The following is a 17,373-nucleotide window of genomic DNA, read 5'->3' as shown; positions in this document are numbered from 1 at the left end:
CCGTGTGATGGTGAGCGGCTCTACAAATTTAATCAAGGAATAAGAAATCATTCTTTGAGTATTTTGAGGTGATGAAATCAAATAAAGCACGAAGGGCTTTATGATAGATTTGATCACGCCCCGACCGAAATTATCACTTTATAATATTCAAAGAATGGTTCCTTATTACTCATATTAATGTAATTTCAAGCCATTGTACGATTAGATATTTAAAAATAAAAAAGCAAACCCCGCTGGCGACATTTGAAGTTATGGGTTATATAGTACAAAATCGATACGTAGTGTAACCACAGGCAAAGACACTATACAATGTAAATAGTTTAGGTTCTCGAAAAAAAATCCATAATGGCAAGTCTGATAATTCTAAAATTGCTGTTATCTTTTATTGACAGATGAACATTTTCCGATATCACTGTTTCATGAATGAAAGATATATACTATATTACAAATGTTCTGTGTAACATCTTATTAGGTCTTATAAACAATCAGTTAAATTTTTTAAAAGCAATTTTCTTAATTTGACCTAAAAGGTGTGTAAAATAAAACGTTACTTATAAAACGTTATGAAAATATTTTTAAAAAATGCATTGACCGGTTTATCGAAATAATTAATAAAATTCAGTATAAATTGATAAATAGTTTCTTAGCATCGTAGTGCAGTGGGTTAGAGGTTTCTGTAAGTCATGAGTTCGAATCTCAATGGAGATTTTAAAATTTGTACCTTCAACAATTATTATAACGTATTTTTTGTTTATGTATTTTAATATTTAAAAATTCTAAACCGGTGAAAGTATTTCAATTATAATGTACTTTCATCCACATTAATATTAACAGATGTCCCACACAACCTATTAAAATCCATACAAATCAATAAAAACTCGTCTCTTGTAAAATGAAATAAAATTATTGTGAATGATTCCGGTATTTAAAATAAACAAAATAAAATAAACATTAATATTTCAAAGAGAATATTTATTAAAATTTGATAGTTTTTTATATGACCCTTGAACAGAAATATCACACAAGATGTATCAGTTTAAGTGGAGATGATTTACTACTGGTTCACAAACAACTTCAAAAATATTGATTTCCCTGGACTCATCGATCTTTTCCTTTGCATCTACACTCCTGAATATTGGGTATATTTCTCATGTATGAATCTGCAGAACACAACAGAAAGCAAAATAGACATCGTTAAGTAATGCGTTTTTTGCCACACATCCTTTTATCATGATTTTATCGGATTGAAAATCGTCGACAAACATTTCTCTTTCGTGTACTCTAAACTGCAAAATAAACACGTGGACTACATGAAACTCAAATCTTGATAGCATTATTTAACACGTGACAGTATTTTCGTCAATCAGATTCTCCAATCCAGTGAATGAGGTGCAATGCATGACGGTCTACAACGTGTTTACGATTCAACAAACGCACGTGGTTTTTGTCTGTTTCATTCACAATATTTAATTGCTTGCAGGAATGTTTGTACATCTTGATTTTTACTTTAGAAGGTAAAAAGGGAAAGATTACGTACCAATAACTTTGTTCCATGCTCACATTAAAAAATACTGTAGTTTTAGTTGATCAATTGTTGCTTCAAAAAATGATCAGTATCAAACGACTGACAAACATACGCATACAAGTACAAACAGATTTTGATAAGAAAAAACTGCACAATTGTGTATTGGTGACTTTATCATTGTGCACTAGAGATAAATACAGGTAACTGTACATTTTTTACATACGTGAAAAGTCACGGTAGTAGAAATGCACAAATATACAAACGCAGGAGCGCAAGCTATGCAGCATGTAGTATTTTGTCCGTTAGGCATTCTGATGAATGTCCCTGAAGAAAATAGCAACGCTCATTCTACTAATATTGTCCCAAATATGGGGTATCACGTGAAAAAACGGTACTCACTGCTTCTAATTCAATAGGACGTACCTCTCTTTTGAACATTGGCAATGGGGAATTTAAATAGGTTGATGTAAGTCCTCATATGCAATATTTTTAAATGTGAGCATAGAAATTGAAGTTCAGACATAATTGTCCATATTAATTTCATAAATTCTGAAAAATCATTCAAAATGAGTTTCCAAAGGTCAATTCAAATTGGTATATATTTTCAATACGCTTTGTATACACTGAAACTTGTAGTAACCCACAATGCCTCGCAACTCATTCACCTGATTGGTTTGTCGATAAAAGTAAACAGATGGCTAAGTTTGTATGCAAATTTATGCCGACGTCACAAAATATAGTGCTCTCGACCTGTCAAAGTACCGAAAGTTTTATGGATGCTCCATAATATTTCTACCAAAGCATATTCATGATGTAGTGTTCAAATATGTTATACCAATAACGTACAGTCATATCGTATGCCCCCTTTGTGGTAGAGCGGTTGTTGCCTAGTAACTGCCTATTGTTCTGTTTGTCAATCATTCTGTTGCTGTGCACTTTTTTCCTATATTTTTAAAGGAACAATTTCGAACCTTTGATCACATGAAAAAACCAAATTGTTTTCATTGCCCATATAAAATCTATACAAACTTGAAGTTGAAACTTGATTTTCATATGGAACGCTCTGTATGTCTCACATGTATGTAGGTTGGTTCATAATAGTGAGGTTTTAAAAAAAATATATCATATTCTGGTTATCTAATAACTGTAAAACTCCGCCCATGCTCATATGAAATATGAGGGGTTCTAATGCAAGTGACCACATTCTTATAGTGAATGCATTTAGATACAAAATGGCTATTGCGTAATATATTAAAGCACCATTCTAAATGAAATTACTGCTGTAGATGATAATAAAGCAGTATATATCATAACAAAGCAGTCTTATAATGATATAACCACAGTATATTATTGAAAAGCATTATTCTATAATAAATCTAACCACAAAAAGTTGCTATGGTGTTCCATAGTTTAACATATCGCACAGACAAGCCAAGAAATAAATATACGCAATATAAGCCTCGGCCTTATGCATCGGGCTCTTCTGATTTTATTTACTGTACATGAATAGTAAGACCCTGAGGGATAAACATGTACGTACCATTAGCTTGATATTGCACAGATTCAAATTTTAAAGCTAAAATATTTTTAAAGAGAGATTGGGGAATATCTGTGTAATTTTAAAGCTCAAAGTTTTTGAATTATTTATTACTTAACAATGGGTAGTGTTATATATAGTAGGTTTGTTTAATAGAATATTCTGGAGTGGTCAGTTATTCTTTCTAGATTATTCTTGAGTGTCCAGGTTATTAAGGTCTTCAGTTTCCAACGGAAGGCCTTATAGTTTTCGTACAGTTTTTTATTATTAAGGTTTTCCGTTTCCAACGGAAGACCTTATAGTTTTCTCACAGTTTCTTATTAAGGTCTGCCGTTTCCAACGGAAGACCTTATTGTTTTCGTACTGTTTATTTTTTTTTCCAAATTTTGTGCACGCGATTTCTCAAAAACTACTACACCGATCTCAACAATTTTTCCACAGATGATGGGACATTATCTGAATTTTTATATGTTTTTGAATTTTTGTCGTCGTCACTTCCGGTCCGGATTTACGGTCGATTTGTAATTTTTTAAGACCAATTTTGTGCAGAGCTGATCTCAGAAACTATAAGAGATATGACTTTGAAGTTTTCAGGATAGGTAGAGCATGGTTTGAAGTTGTGCACTATTTAACTGCTTTGTACCAGTGGTGCTATTCCTTTGAGCTCTCTTAGACACGGAAATGGGGTACAAATTTCGAATCAAAATTTTCATATATTTTGATCAGTATGATTTTATCAGTTGATATTTTGTTAAGACATATAGAACAAAAGTAGTGGAGAATGAAAAGGTCTATCCAATAAAATCAAGAAAAAGGGGCTGGCCCCTTTAATTAGGACCAAGAGACTCGTAAAGTCTATTACGAATACCTTGAAAACGATAAATATTTTGTTATGCATTATAAAATCAAAGTTGTTGATCTCTACATTATCGGTTTGAAAAAGTCGTCTTCAGGCCCATGTTTGACGTAATTAGGGTTTTTATTCTTTATCTTCAAATTTGGGGGGGGGGGGGTAATTTTGAAATTGTATCGATATTTCATGATATCATTTAAACTATAAAAAAAATCGGACGGAAGACCTACTCGTTACTCGTAACGAGGTCGTATCTAGTTAAGGTCTTCCGTTTCCAACGGAAGACCTTATTGTTCTCGTACTGTTTATTATTATTTTTTTTCCAAAGTTTGTGCACGCGATTTTCTCGAAAACTACTACACCTATCTCAACAATTTTTTCACAGATGATGGGACATTATCTGAATTTTATATGTTTTTGAATTTTTGTCGTCGTCTCTTCCGGTCCGGATTTACGGTCGATTTTGTAATTTTTTACGACCAATTTTGTGCAGAGCTGAGCTCAAAAACTATAAGAGATATGACTTTGAAATTTTCAAGATAGGTAGAGCATGGTTTGAAGTTGTGCACTATTTAATTGTTTTGCACCAGTGGCGCTATTCCTTGGAGCTCGCTTAGGCACGAAAATGGGGTACAGATTTCGAATCAAAATTTCCATATGTTTTGATCAGTATCTTTTTATCAGTTGATATTTTGATAAGACATATAGAACAAAAGTAGTAGAAAATCAAAAGTTCTATCCAATAAAATCAAGAAAAAGGGGCTGGCCCCTTTAATTAGGGGCCAAGAGACTCGTAAAGTCTATTACGAATAACTTGAAAACGATAAGTATTTTGTTATGCATTATAAAATCAAAGTTGTTGATCTCTACATTATCGGTTTGAAAAAGTCATCGTCAGGCCCATGTTTGACGTAATTAGGGTTTTAATTCTTTATTTTCAAATTGGGGGGGGGGGGGTAATTTTGAAATTGTATATATTACATGGTATCATTTAAACTAAAAAAAAATCGGACGGAAGACCTACTCGTTACTCGTAACGAGGTCGTATCTAGTTATTATTTTTTTTTTCCACAAATATTGTGCACGCGATTTCTCGGAAACTATCCAACCTATTTACACCATTTTTTGCACCGATAATAGGAAGTGATCTTAAAATATTTGGTTTCTAATATTTTTGCCGTCGTCACTTCCGGTACCGATTAATTGCTGATTTTGTCGCTTTTTCGACCCATTTTGTGCACGCTTCATCTCGAAAACTATCATAGATATGAATATGACATTTTCAGGATTGGTAGACCATAGTCTGAAGTTGTGCCTATTGTTTTTGTTTTATGCCATTGGCGCCGTTCTTAAGAGCTCACTTTGGCTCGAAAATTGGGTACGAATTTTGTTCCCCTTTTTTGTACACACGATTTCTCAAAGATGGCTCAATAGATTTTCTTGAAATTTTTAAGGAGTGATAGAAATAAATTATATCTCAAGTATCCAATTTCTAATTTTTTCCAAGTTCATTTCCTGTCGTCCGTTTCCTGTCCCGCGACAAAAAGCTTGTAACATTGAGATCTCAAAAATGATAAGAACTTGAGCTTTCAGACTTTGTAGGATTATAGAACTATAGTTGTACATGTCTTTAAATTATTTTTTTCTGTTCGTCATAACTTCCGGTCGGCACTGGAAGCACTTCAATTTTTTTTTATTTTGCATTTAATTTGTTTCATAAAGAATTGAAATATAAGTAATAATCCTTACATATGTCGTGTATCCGATGTTAGAAAAAGCAAAAAAAAAATGTACTTCCGGTGAGATATCTCAAATATCTCAGAAAGCGTTTTTAAATAAATGTTTTACCCACGAAATCTCAGAGAGTCAAGTGATAAATACACAAAACTTATATAGATAATAGAAATTCGATAGAAAATGCGTTTGATTGCTTTCATTTTGTCAACCGTCATTTCCGGTCCTCACCGGAAGGGTTAAAACAAATCCAGCTGTTTGAAAGTTTAACTGTTATTCTTTGACAATTTTAGTACAATTAATAAACAATAAAGTACAAGTGTCTAATGTTCAAGAAAAACTAAGTTTTTATTTTCACTGAGCATTTCCGTCTGTCCGTTTCCTATCAAGAGACAAAAAACAAAGGAATCCACTAGATCTCAAAAACGGTGATTACTTAAACAACCAAACTTTGTGGGATGACAGCCCTAAGTAGGTATCCATGTTTACATTTTTTTTTTAATTATCGTCACTTCCGGTCGTCACCGGAAGCACTTAAAAATATGTTTTCCTTATTTTTGTTTTACATGGAATGAATACCGGTTTATAATTACATGATCTTACATATGTTAAATAAGCAAACATATTCTACTTCCGGTGAGTTATATCAAATATCTTAGGTACCTATCTTTTTTACAAATTTGATACCTGCAAGAATTTAGTCACTATAAGTGATTAAGACACGAACATTTATGAATGATAGACAATTGATTGAAGATGTGTTTAATGGGTTTCTTTTTTCAACTGTCACTTCCGGTACTCACGAGAAGAGTTCATAGAATTCATGTTTTTAATAAGTTTAACCGATTGTTTTTGGTGTTTCATCTAGAATAATAACAGTGATGTACACTAGGCAAATGTTTTAAAAAAAAACTAGCTTTTATTTTCATTAATCACTTCCGTTCGTCTTTTTCCGGTCTCAAGACAAAAAACCTAGTTTCACCAGGATCTTAGATTTGGCAGACAGTATCGATATTTCATTGTATCATATAACACAAAATCGGACGGAAGCCTACTCGTTACTCATAACGAGATCTAGTTCATGTAACTTCTTGTACATATAATTTCTAGAATTTGCTAGATTTATATTTTAGTACAAATAACCTGTAAACAAAGCTCATAGTAGACTCTCATTGGACTTGTGTTCGAAGACATTAAACAATTATCTACTTACTGGGACATTGTGATTTGAACTATTCGGCAGGTTGAAACGGACACTCTTTAGTTAGGGTTCTTATAGTGTAAGTTGTATTTTTATATTAATATATATAAATATATTAGTGTAAATAAATTATTACGTTTAAAATTTACTCTTTGTGATTGATCTTTGCTGGGTTATTCTGACCGATAATAGTAGTAGCGGAAAAATCATATTCAAAACATTTATGGCAGATCTGATACCGGTAGTTAATTTTTGATCATCCTGCCTTCTTACATGACAATTTCATCGGTTGTGCATTGTTTTATAACCTGAGATTGAAATTAATTAAGGACAATGTTATTACAAGTTGTCTCAAACCTTCATCCCTCATAGATTAATATCTTAATTTTGTTCCAACATATAAGGTATAACAATTCCTTATGAATTCAGCCAGCTATGTGCAAACTGGTTATGTTAAGTATTATTGATCAGAAATCTTTGACAATTACAAAAAATATCTTCATTTCATATTTGGTAGTTTCTAGATAGGAAATCAATGTTATGAATGCGGACTAAGGTATTCTATGCAATATTCACAGCTTCGAAGCGGCTGATAAGCCTGGAAATGAGTTCTTTGGTACAATTAAATTTCGTTTTTTTTTTGTGTGTGAATCGAGAAGAAACGAAGAATTGAAAGTGTACCAGGCTCATTTGTCACATTGTCGTCGGAAAGTATTTCATATTGGGGGACGAATTTCATCGATAAGGGAGGGGTATATTAAACCATATTTGATCTTGAAAATAAGATATCAAATGGTATTATATCTTTAACAGAGCTCGATAGCTGTGTCCATTATTAGACTATATGGATCTCCTTTAAAAAAGAGTTAATGCAAAAATCTTTTAATATATTGAAATTTTAAATATAAGATATATGTGTTATTTTTCTTTATCAAGTAAAACTTATTGCTTAAAATATACTTTCTAATATTTTATTGTAGATCTTGTGGTTAACTTGTTGATAACCCAGTTTCCTCAAAACAATTATTTAAATATTTTCACTTAGATGAAGACAATGATAGAAACAAAGCAAAGTTAAACTAAACCATATATGTATTTTGTATACGTTTGACGACATAAAATTTTTATTAAAAAACATACAAGTATTATTCAAGTTAATGCTAGAGAAATTCATAAATATGTATTAGCGTCAACTGCGTCCCAAACATGATTAATCTTAAAGTACCGGTCTATGATCTTATGTATATCAGTCTACAAACACCTTCAAAAATGAAGTTCTGTGATTCATTTGATGTTTTTGAAAATTTTAGCATAGCATTTCAAATCGATAACGAACAGCTCATAAAACTAATCCGGAAATTATAGTATGGATTATATATTCTTTACATCAAAGCTGGAACAGGGCTCCCTTCTCATTATTCATGTCTTAGATAGAAGTCATGATGTTTTGTGCTGGGATGTATTCCTGTCATTTTATATTTTAACATTAAGTTCTTGTCGTGCATAAAAAAAACAGCAAAGGGATTTTTGGCAACTTCAAAGTATTGTAAAGAACCTTTTCCACTATTTAAAATATTGATGACGAGTTTACATCTCTTCATAAATGGGTCCCGTAACTTCTTAAAAATGAAACAATACTTCTATCCTTAAAGCTGAACACCGCTCGTAAATAGGCACTGCCCGCCATATTTCTCTTTCAGCACCGCTCTTCCTACACCCCTATATAAGCCATAGACCTCCTAACAGTTCAAAGTATATCGCTGTAGAGGTCTCACCTGTGTGGACGTACATCTTGCCTCGCCATGTTTCTCGGTCGCGATGAAATTGTCAAGTTTTACGCACTTTTTTTCAAACCAGGAGAGTACTATCATCAAATGAACTGGTCATTGCATTATTTACAGACATAATATGCACATAAATAACAATTAAATGCATAAAAATCCAAAGACAACGAAAGGAACACTACACGTCGGCCACGAGTTTCAGATGTGCAATCGGGTGTAACGAAATCGAAGGGTTTATATACCAGGTACCTGTGTGACGGTTCCTATTTACGAGCGGTGTTCAGCTTTAATGGTTCAATGTGTTCAATTTGTTTTTAACACCACATACTTGGGTTATAAGCTTGTTTGCCTATTGTCTGTCCTAAGCACGCTACAAAAAGGTGCTTTAGTTCTATTGAGCATTTGTAGACCATCCTACAAATTGAGCTGGACGATGGTTTTGTATTCAGCAAGATTATCAAGGAACCTCATTTATTCAAGAATGCAAGACGATAATAAATGTTTTATCAGGAAACAAAGTCAGAAGGCACAAGCTTAAAAATACCATAAAGAAATTCAATTAACCGTCCCTTTTAATTTGATGGAAGTGAGAAAAGTAGCAATGTCATGCTACATATACAGGCTAAAACACAATTGAAAGCTGGGGGCGAAGCGAAATGAAAACAAATGAAAATTTCTTTTAACCGGTTTTTTTATATTGATGTTTACTCCCTACAGATACAAACCTATCACTTCATATCTAAATTGGAATCCGTTATCGATCCTTCGTAGATAGGATACCACTTACTATATATTATGAAACGTTCTTAAAAGGATATCAATCAATAATGAAGGAGCGCTCCTTATGGGCGGTACTCTTTAAGTCAAAATTAAGAAAGCGCGGAGCCAAACATTACCTGAACGAGAGGTGTACGAGTTTTATTTTAGTTTTTTTAAACATTTTATTGAAACTTTTCTAATTTCACATGATACAAAAATAGATAAATATATAGCATAATATTTTGCAAAAGAGTTATATATGAGAGAAAAAGAAAAAAGAGAAAAAAGGACAGACAGGCAATCACATCATGTATATCAAACAAAAAACAGCTATGTATATTTTACTTATAATATTAGTTGTAATGGATATTGGGTTCCTAGGTACTATCATAGCTAATATACATGTATATGCTACCTATAGTAAATCACAAATTGTTCTTTAATCTCTTTCATATTCTGAATATTTGCAGTTTTTTTAAGAACATAAATTTCTGAATAAGGAGTGGGTATGAGGATCTTTACTTTTTCTTCCTCGCCTACCATCATATAGGGCACTCATTAAGATCCACGCATTGATAAACTTATGAGATCGAAGATTCCATCTAATATAATGCAATCCAATTAAAATCCTTTAATTGATTAATTCTTTCCTTATGCAAAACACTTTAGATGGGTGAATCGTTTTGTAATGAGCGGCTCTACAAGTTTTGTGTAGATATGGTTCTTGAAAAAAATAATTTCGTTTTTACATATCAAGTCCGAGAACTCTAAAATTGCAAATATCATTTTACGACAGTGTGACATTTTAAAATATTGTTGATCAAAAGATGAAAGATATATTATATCTCAACTAGTTGATTATTAAACCAATTAGTTAAATAAAAGCATTTTTTCTTATATCTCTTTTTTTCAAAATGTTTCAAATAAAACGAAAATCATTCAATTTTAACGATTAAAAGAATTATAGATATACTGTGTGTATTTTGGTTTTTCAAAATCGTTTTTCTAAGATGAAAAAAAAACATGTCTATGATTTTTTTTCTGCTATTTCAAATGAAGGTAAAATAAACATTAACATATCACAGAGAATATGTATTGTACTTTGATCAATTTTCATATGTCCCTTTAACTAATTTGTCTTTTCACAAAAATATCACACGAGAGGAGCTTGAATCAGTTTTAGTTGAAATTGTTTACTACTGGTTCACATACAACTTATAATATTGATTTCCCTGGACTTATTTATCTTTTCCTTAGTATCTACACTCCTGGAGATAGGATGTGGTTCTCTTGTATCAAATTAAGAGCAGAACAGAAAGCAAAATAAACCGTTGAAAGCAATGCATTCTATTATTACGTCCCTTTATCGCGACTTTATCGAACTAAACTCGTCGATAAACATCGCTGTCTCCCTTACTCTAAACTGAACATAAACACTTGGACTAAAACAAAACTCAACGTAACGAAAATTTCATGGATGCCCTTTAAAAATGTTGTCATAGCATATTCATGATACAGTATTCGGTCTGTTTTGTCACATACATGTAATGTACAGTTATATGTTAAGCCACCTTGAGATGGACAGCGTGTAGACAAGTATAATTGATTGTCATTCTGTTTGTCGGTCAGCCTGTTGCTGCGCTTTTTTCTGGCATTTTTATAAAGGAATGGTTTCAAAAATGGATAAAAAAAAACAATTCAATCAGGTGCAAAAACACACCCTTTTCCTATGATGTCTGCCCCTATTTAGTGCGTTTATAACATTGCTTTCGAGAGCTTCTGATCTTTAACAGTTTCTGCTAAATATAATAGAAAACAGTTCATAGTCCTGCTGAAGCAAGTAACAAATTGGTCGTTCATGATAGTAACTAAAGGAACCCAAATCGTTATCATGACCGTTTAAAATGTATTAATACACACTTAAAGGTATCTCCATATGTGACGCTGAGATGTCTCACATGTATGTGGTTTGGTTCTTAATAGCTGTTTTATTTTCAATTTTATCATGATGTGGCTATCAACCACATAAGGCAACCGTGGCGTTCCATACGATAGCTCATTATATTGCGCAGCAATATAACATGTATATTACGAATTATTACGTTAAAATGTATAGTTTTATTGTAATAAGATAAAGTGTACAAAAAGTAAAACACAGTAATATGATAATCTCCTCGTGGCTACAATTTGTATACATGTAGATATTACGTAAATATATATGTTAGACATATATAAGATGTACTGCGTATCTACAAACTGATTTATGTTCAAGATCAACAGTATACAATTGCAAAAACATTTTCATAGAAACTTGACAGATATGAATATACCTAGCAATAGTCGTCCATTGGCAAAAACGTGGCAAAATACTCTAAGAATTTTGTATCACAAACTCTACTGAATATCTTTTTTTCGTCACTGTAATTCAATGGTCATTGTTTATTTCCCATCACTCACTTCCTGTTCTTTTGTGATTATCTCGTTCACTTCCTCTTCCTGTTTTGGCACTCCATCTGAAACCACTTTCTCTGAAAAATTTTCTAATAAGTGATAGAGTGGTTCTTCTTCCTTTGTCACTTCTCCTGAAAACTTCCCTTCCACCAAAGATTTATCCGGATTACGACAATCTTCAATTTCTTTGTTTGTAACTTCATCAGAAACCACTTTCTCACAATCAACATCGTTACCAGGTTCTAGTCCCACTTTTTCCACTTCCTCTAAAGCCCCTTTTCCAGCAGAATCAGAACTGGCTGTATCTTCTTCGAACGCCTCATTCACTATACCGGACTCGTCGATACTAAAAGTAACTCCAGGGCTACCATCTCGCATAGTGTTGGTACCATTCACAGACGAACTAACATTGTTAACAGTATCCACGTTATTTGGAATTCCCAAAGCATCTTGATTAGTGGGCGCTATTCCCATTTCCCTTTCCTCTTCGCCTCTAATCCTTTCTACGTTAGAAACGTCATCCGCTCGACGGCAGTCGTCTGCGCAATTTGAACCTCCAGTTTTGGCCAACAGTTTACCTGGAGTAAGATACCCCATGATGTCCAGTCCATGAGAACTGGAATTGTTCCTTGGAAGGATAGGACTCAACTTTCCATATCTAGTTGGCGCTTGAAGGACACCCTCATCGACGGATTTTCGGGGATCAAACGTGTAGAATCCTTTGGCGCAGCTATCGCATTTCTTCATGGCGCTCTGTCCAAGGACATTTTGGTTTTCAACGGTTCCACCTCCATGAAAATGAGAGTCATAGTTCTGGTTAACCCAGATTGGCTGTAAAGTAAAACAAAAATCGTTTAATCGAATTTTTTAACAAACTGGGATATTTTAACAATTAATACTAAATATTTTTTTGTAATAAAGAAAAAAATGTCCGATTTTTAAACCCGTCTTTCTTATGTACGCTGGTCAATATAAGCGTTTGGCAATAGAGAAAAATTATTATGGTACCATAACAAGTGTATAAAATTATGTATTTCTGACTTCATTTTTAAATTGAATACTAGAATTGTATCCCTATCATCTGATTTTAAAGAAATAAACTTCAAATACGCCCCATAGATTATCACAAGAAGAGAGTTAAATAATAAGAAAAATATGTTACCTTACATGAATAAAATATTTCATATTCATAAGTGTAATTCTTGTATTAAAAGTAAATTGTCAGTAAACACAGTACAGTAACTATTAAAGGCTGATGAAAAATCATGTTTAAAAATATTCGATTTTTATAAATATAACGACTAATTATATTAAAGTATTTAAAGGAATTATACATACATTAATTCTCCCTTTCCTTGCATCATGCATGTCCTCTATCTTGTTATAAATACCGCTCTCTATTCTAGGAAGAGGACGGTGTAAATTGGGGAAGTTGTTACTGCTCAACGATGCATGCTGTTTTTCCCTACAAAAACCAAACATATACAAATTTCTATTTGTGCAAAAGGTGGGTTTGATTTCCCAATGCTCAGCACAGTGTAACTGGGCAGCTGTGGCCATTTTAAAACTATATTGATCCTAATATAAAGAAGAAATCTGAACAGCAGAACATTCAACTTTTAAAGCTTAAATATTTAGAATTATTCTCTACTTAATAAAAGTATATTGCTAAATGTTCACATCTAAAATAAAACAAGAGGCCCATGGGCCACATCGCTCACTTTACCAACAAAAGCCATAACTCCGATCAAATCAGCATTATACATGTAGTAACTAATTCAAAATATCTTGACAATTTGGTATAATGGATTGTGCACAAAAAGTTAAAAATCTTCCTACTTTAATCAACATTATCTTTATTTAAAGAATCAAACTCCTTTCGTTGTTTCAGTAGTTGTGAGAAGATTTTTCGCTTTTCCTATTTAAATCTTCCTCTTTTGTAGCCCCACCTTTCTCCATGGAACCGTGATTTGATTAAACTTTTATCATCACACTTGTGCTTTCACACAAGTTTAAGCTATTTTGGCTGATTGCTTTTGAAGAAGATTGAAATTTGTTCTCTATATTATTCCATTTTAAAAATTCACCACTTCATTGTAGCCCAAACCTAATTTTGAAAACGATGCCATATAAATCAAGATATATATCGGGGTGTCAATTTAAACTGTTGCCCCCCCCCCTCCCCCTAAACAGTAACTATTTACACATTGTGCTGTTCACCGATGGGTTGTTCTGTAGGGGATGTGAACGGCTTCGTAGCCATGCATCTTGTTATTGAAGTAAAAAAAATCCGTTAACACGAGTTAGAGTGTCAGATGTTATCATTGTGTACAAGGGGGTTATTCTAACCCTATGACTGATTAAACATAATACACAGCAAGTGTTTATTCTATGTGGCTGCAAATTGAGATTGTTCTGGTACATAAATCACATTTCTAGTTTTGTATGGTTCTTGTTTTTTTTGGAGGGGGGGGGGGGCTTTTCAAAGTATAGCTGGTTTCATAATTAATGGTTTTGGATGCATGAAAGAAAATGATGAGAAAAAGAACTTTAAGATGTCTTTCAGAGACTTCCTTTTCATTTAAAAATGACCTCTAACGCAAACAGATTCATTTTTAATACATTACACGCGAGTCAATGTGTTGAGCCTAAAGCAAGCGAAAATGTTACTATGTTTATGTGCATTCATTATATATTAAATTATACTTTCTTCAAAGCAAGTCATCAATGTGTAGCGTAGCTCATCCGAAGGATGAACTCTCCTTTTCACAAATTCAAAAACCAATCGAATTCCCAACAAAGTTTTAGCGACAAGAAAATGGCGTTTCTGAAACGGAAACCTATTTATTTCTTTGTGGAGATGCATAGCAGTTTCATCACAGCAGTTCGCGAACGACAGTACTTGTATTTTAAAAGCAGTGGTGATGTATACAATATATCATAAAGTAACAAAACGTTTTTGTGTGATACTATTTATTCCTAGATTTTGTGTGGGTTTTTTTCGGAAACAAAATGTTTGTACTTCAAAGTATCTTCTCAACGAGATATGTGTTGGTTTTTCTCGGATCTTTGCTTCTGTTTTACGTTGCTATAATTTGTTCTATTAGATCTGGTAAGTATTTAAACAAACCGGTATAAGTTAATCAACAAATTTCTTTTTTTTTTCAAGTACGTTTTTAAAATAATTCTGTCTGCTCGAGATTGGGGGGGGGGGGGGTGAGGTCGATGATTTTTTTTAAAAACATGTATGTACATACAGGGCCAGGTAGATCATGGGCTTCATTGGATTCCATATATATTTCATATATTTTATGAAGTTTTCGGAATGCCACTGTGTTATTCAAGGTAGGTTGTACGCGATCATCATATTTTTTAATCGAAACGGATTGGAAATGTTAGCAAAAGTAGGAGTGATTTTGCAGCTTTACACAGTGTGGCTACAAATGAAGATTGTTCCAGTACACAAATTGCAATTCTAGTTTATTATGCATATGTATATGCAAATGTATTGTAAGATGAGAAAAGAGAGTTGTTTTTCAGAGATTTCTTTAATTTCTTATTGAATGAATGTCATCAAACTAACGCCACGCCGAGACTGATATATTAAGAAGTGTATGTGTATGGAATGTCGATAAACTGTGAATACTTTAGTATTATTTTATGTTATACACATCTATCACTACTGGCTCTAAAAACCCCTGTACGTATGAAAATCCCCTGTCTTCCCCTGTCACCCTCTGTGTTTACACTGTCATCCCCTGTACATCCCCTGTGTGCCACTGTACAGAGCCCCTGTATACCCTGTCATCCCCTGTGCGCCACTGTACACAACCCCTGTGTGCCACTGTAATCCCCTGTGATCCCGTGTACACCCCTGTCATCCCCTGTAAGCCACTGTATACCCCTGTGCATGCCCCTGACATCCCCTGTACGGTCTTTAACTGCTCGCTAAGTAAATAAATAGCTTTTAATTAATGCGGATTTTTAAAAATTTATATTTAGCATTCATGTTTTAGACGGTGCTTGTTTTTCTTTGCATTTCATAGAAGGCAATATTATTACAAACGTAAATAATTTTGACTCAACATTGATACAAATCAAGATATACTTATTTACCGATAAACCGCTTTTTTATTACATGCATTTAAACAGATGACCGTGTTCTGTAATTTGTAAAATAAAAAAGAAAGAAAGAAAAATAAGTGGAGGAGTGCGTGAAATCTGCAATGTTATGTGCCATGTAACCTGACTGAGATAAAGCGCATAACAACACAACATAATCAGCACATGCAGATAACCACACACCGATCGAAATGATGAAATGATCACCTTTGACCAGTGTAATGATGCATAGAATTGAACAGCCTTTGTGAAGTTCATGTAAATCGCTGATAATTGCTGTCAGTATTGTTTTTTTTTTAATAAATCATGAGAGAGAGAGAGAGAGAGAGAGAGAGAGAGAGTTGATTTTTTTCGGAAAGGGGGATTAGACCAGTCCATTGACACTTTTAACTTCTATCAGCTAGTGTGCATTTTACAGTTTAGTTATCTATATGCATTATTGTATAAAAGTGTCCTCATGCATATACACTGTAGAGTAATGATACCGTTAATGAATGATTTAATGCAAATGCCGTAACGGGGTACCATTTAATTTTACACACATGCATTATCTTAAACAATGGTCCGGGTTTCGGATCAGAAAAATATCAGATAAAATGAAAAATATAAAAGAGCAATATACAGTTTTAATCCATATCACTGAGCCAAATAATGTTCTGAATTTAAAACTCTTCAATCTTTTCATGTTTGAAACTCTCAGAACTGAAAAATTGAAATTTTCAATTTCTTGTTTCTTTACTTGACAGACTGGGAAAAAGGTCATAAGGGGTGTTTAAACAACTTATTGCATTATTGTGTAGCATTACCGACCATCCAGACATGAGGACGTGTGTGTATATACAAGTACACGTGTGTCTGTCACCTCATTGTTCTTAATCTCGCTACCGTGCACTGCAAATTGTCAAGAAGGGCTGTATACAGTATATAGCTATTATATAATCACTGACCGACCATTCAGATCTGAGGAAGTGTGTGTATATATATACGTGTACACGTGTGTCTATCATCTCTTGCTACCGTGAACTGCAAATTGTCAAGACGGGCTGTGTACAGTAGCTATTATATAATCACTGACCGAGTGAAATAATGTCAAAATCCTCTCCTTTAAAAACTGTAGCTTCAATCAGATAGTTGTTAATCATGTGTCTTCAAGTTTTTTGATCAATTGATCTGGTCTAGTATAAAACATTGATGTATTAAAAATCAATATGACAGCTCTTAGTTAATCTAAATAATTATAGAAAATTGGTTATGAAAATTAATTGGGATTGCATGTTTACTTATTAGGAAATTAATTCCCGGTTAAACTATTAGTAACTTTTAATTAAAAATCAATGCAATCTATCTCTCTTTTCTTCTCTCTCTCTGTATAAACTCCTTAGGCTACATGTATAGAAAACACTATAG

At 33.1% G+C, this 17,373-nt stretch overlaps 3 protein-coding genes across 3 annotated transcripts in view; 1 reads left to right on the top strand and 2 right to left on the bottom strand.

Annotated features, from left to right (window-relative positions):
• The window catches only part of LOC105336881 (uncharacterized), a 133,930-nt gene that overhangs the window by 54,215 nt on the left and 62,342 nt on the right, over positions 1–17,373 (bottom strand). The window lies entirely within an intron of this gene.
• The window catches only part of LOC136274826 (carbohydrate sulfotransferase 1-like), an 80,548-nt gene that overhangs the window by 33,795 nt on the left and 29,380 nt on the right, over positions 1–17,373 (top strand). The window lies entirely within an intron of this gene.
• Positions 11,526–13,878, bottom strand: LOC136274823 (uncharacterized). Its single transcript, XM_066082503.1, has 2 exons — positions 13,183–13,878; positions 11,526–12,675 (listed from the first exon to the last, which is right to left on the bottom strand). Exons 1-2 carry the CDS (start codon positions 13,402–13,404, stop codon positions 11,833–11,835), a joined length of 1,065 nt encoding a protein of 354 aa, XP_065938575.1. The 5' UTR covers positions 13,405–13,878; the 3' UTR covers positions 11,526–11,832.

The sequence above is a fragment of the Magallana gigas genome, chromosome 4, assembly GCF_963853765.1.
Source record: "Magallana gigas chromosome 4, xbMagGiga1.1, whole genome shotgun sequence".
Taxonomy (NCBI): Eukaryota; Metazoa; Mollusca; class Bivalvia; order Ostreida; family Ostreidae; genus Magallana; species Magallana gigas.
Note: the sequence above shows the minus strand (reverse complement) of the source record. Positions and strands in the feature narration are given on the sequence as shown.

What these genes read in the sequence shown, in the direction of transcription:
- LOC136274823 (XM_066082503.1), bottom strand. Translation starts at nt 13,404, where the DNA reads ATGGCCACAGCTGCCCAGTTACACTGTGCTGAGCATTGGGAAATCAAA. An exon ending in CAAGGAAAGGGAGAATTAAT is followed by an intron (nt 12,676 to 13,182) that starts GTATGTATAATT and finishes TTTACTTTACAG; the next exon opens with CCAATCTGGGTTAACCAGAA.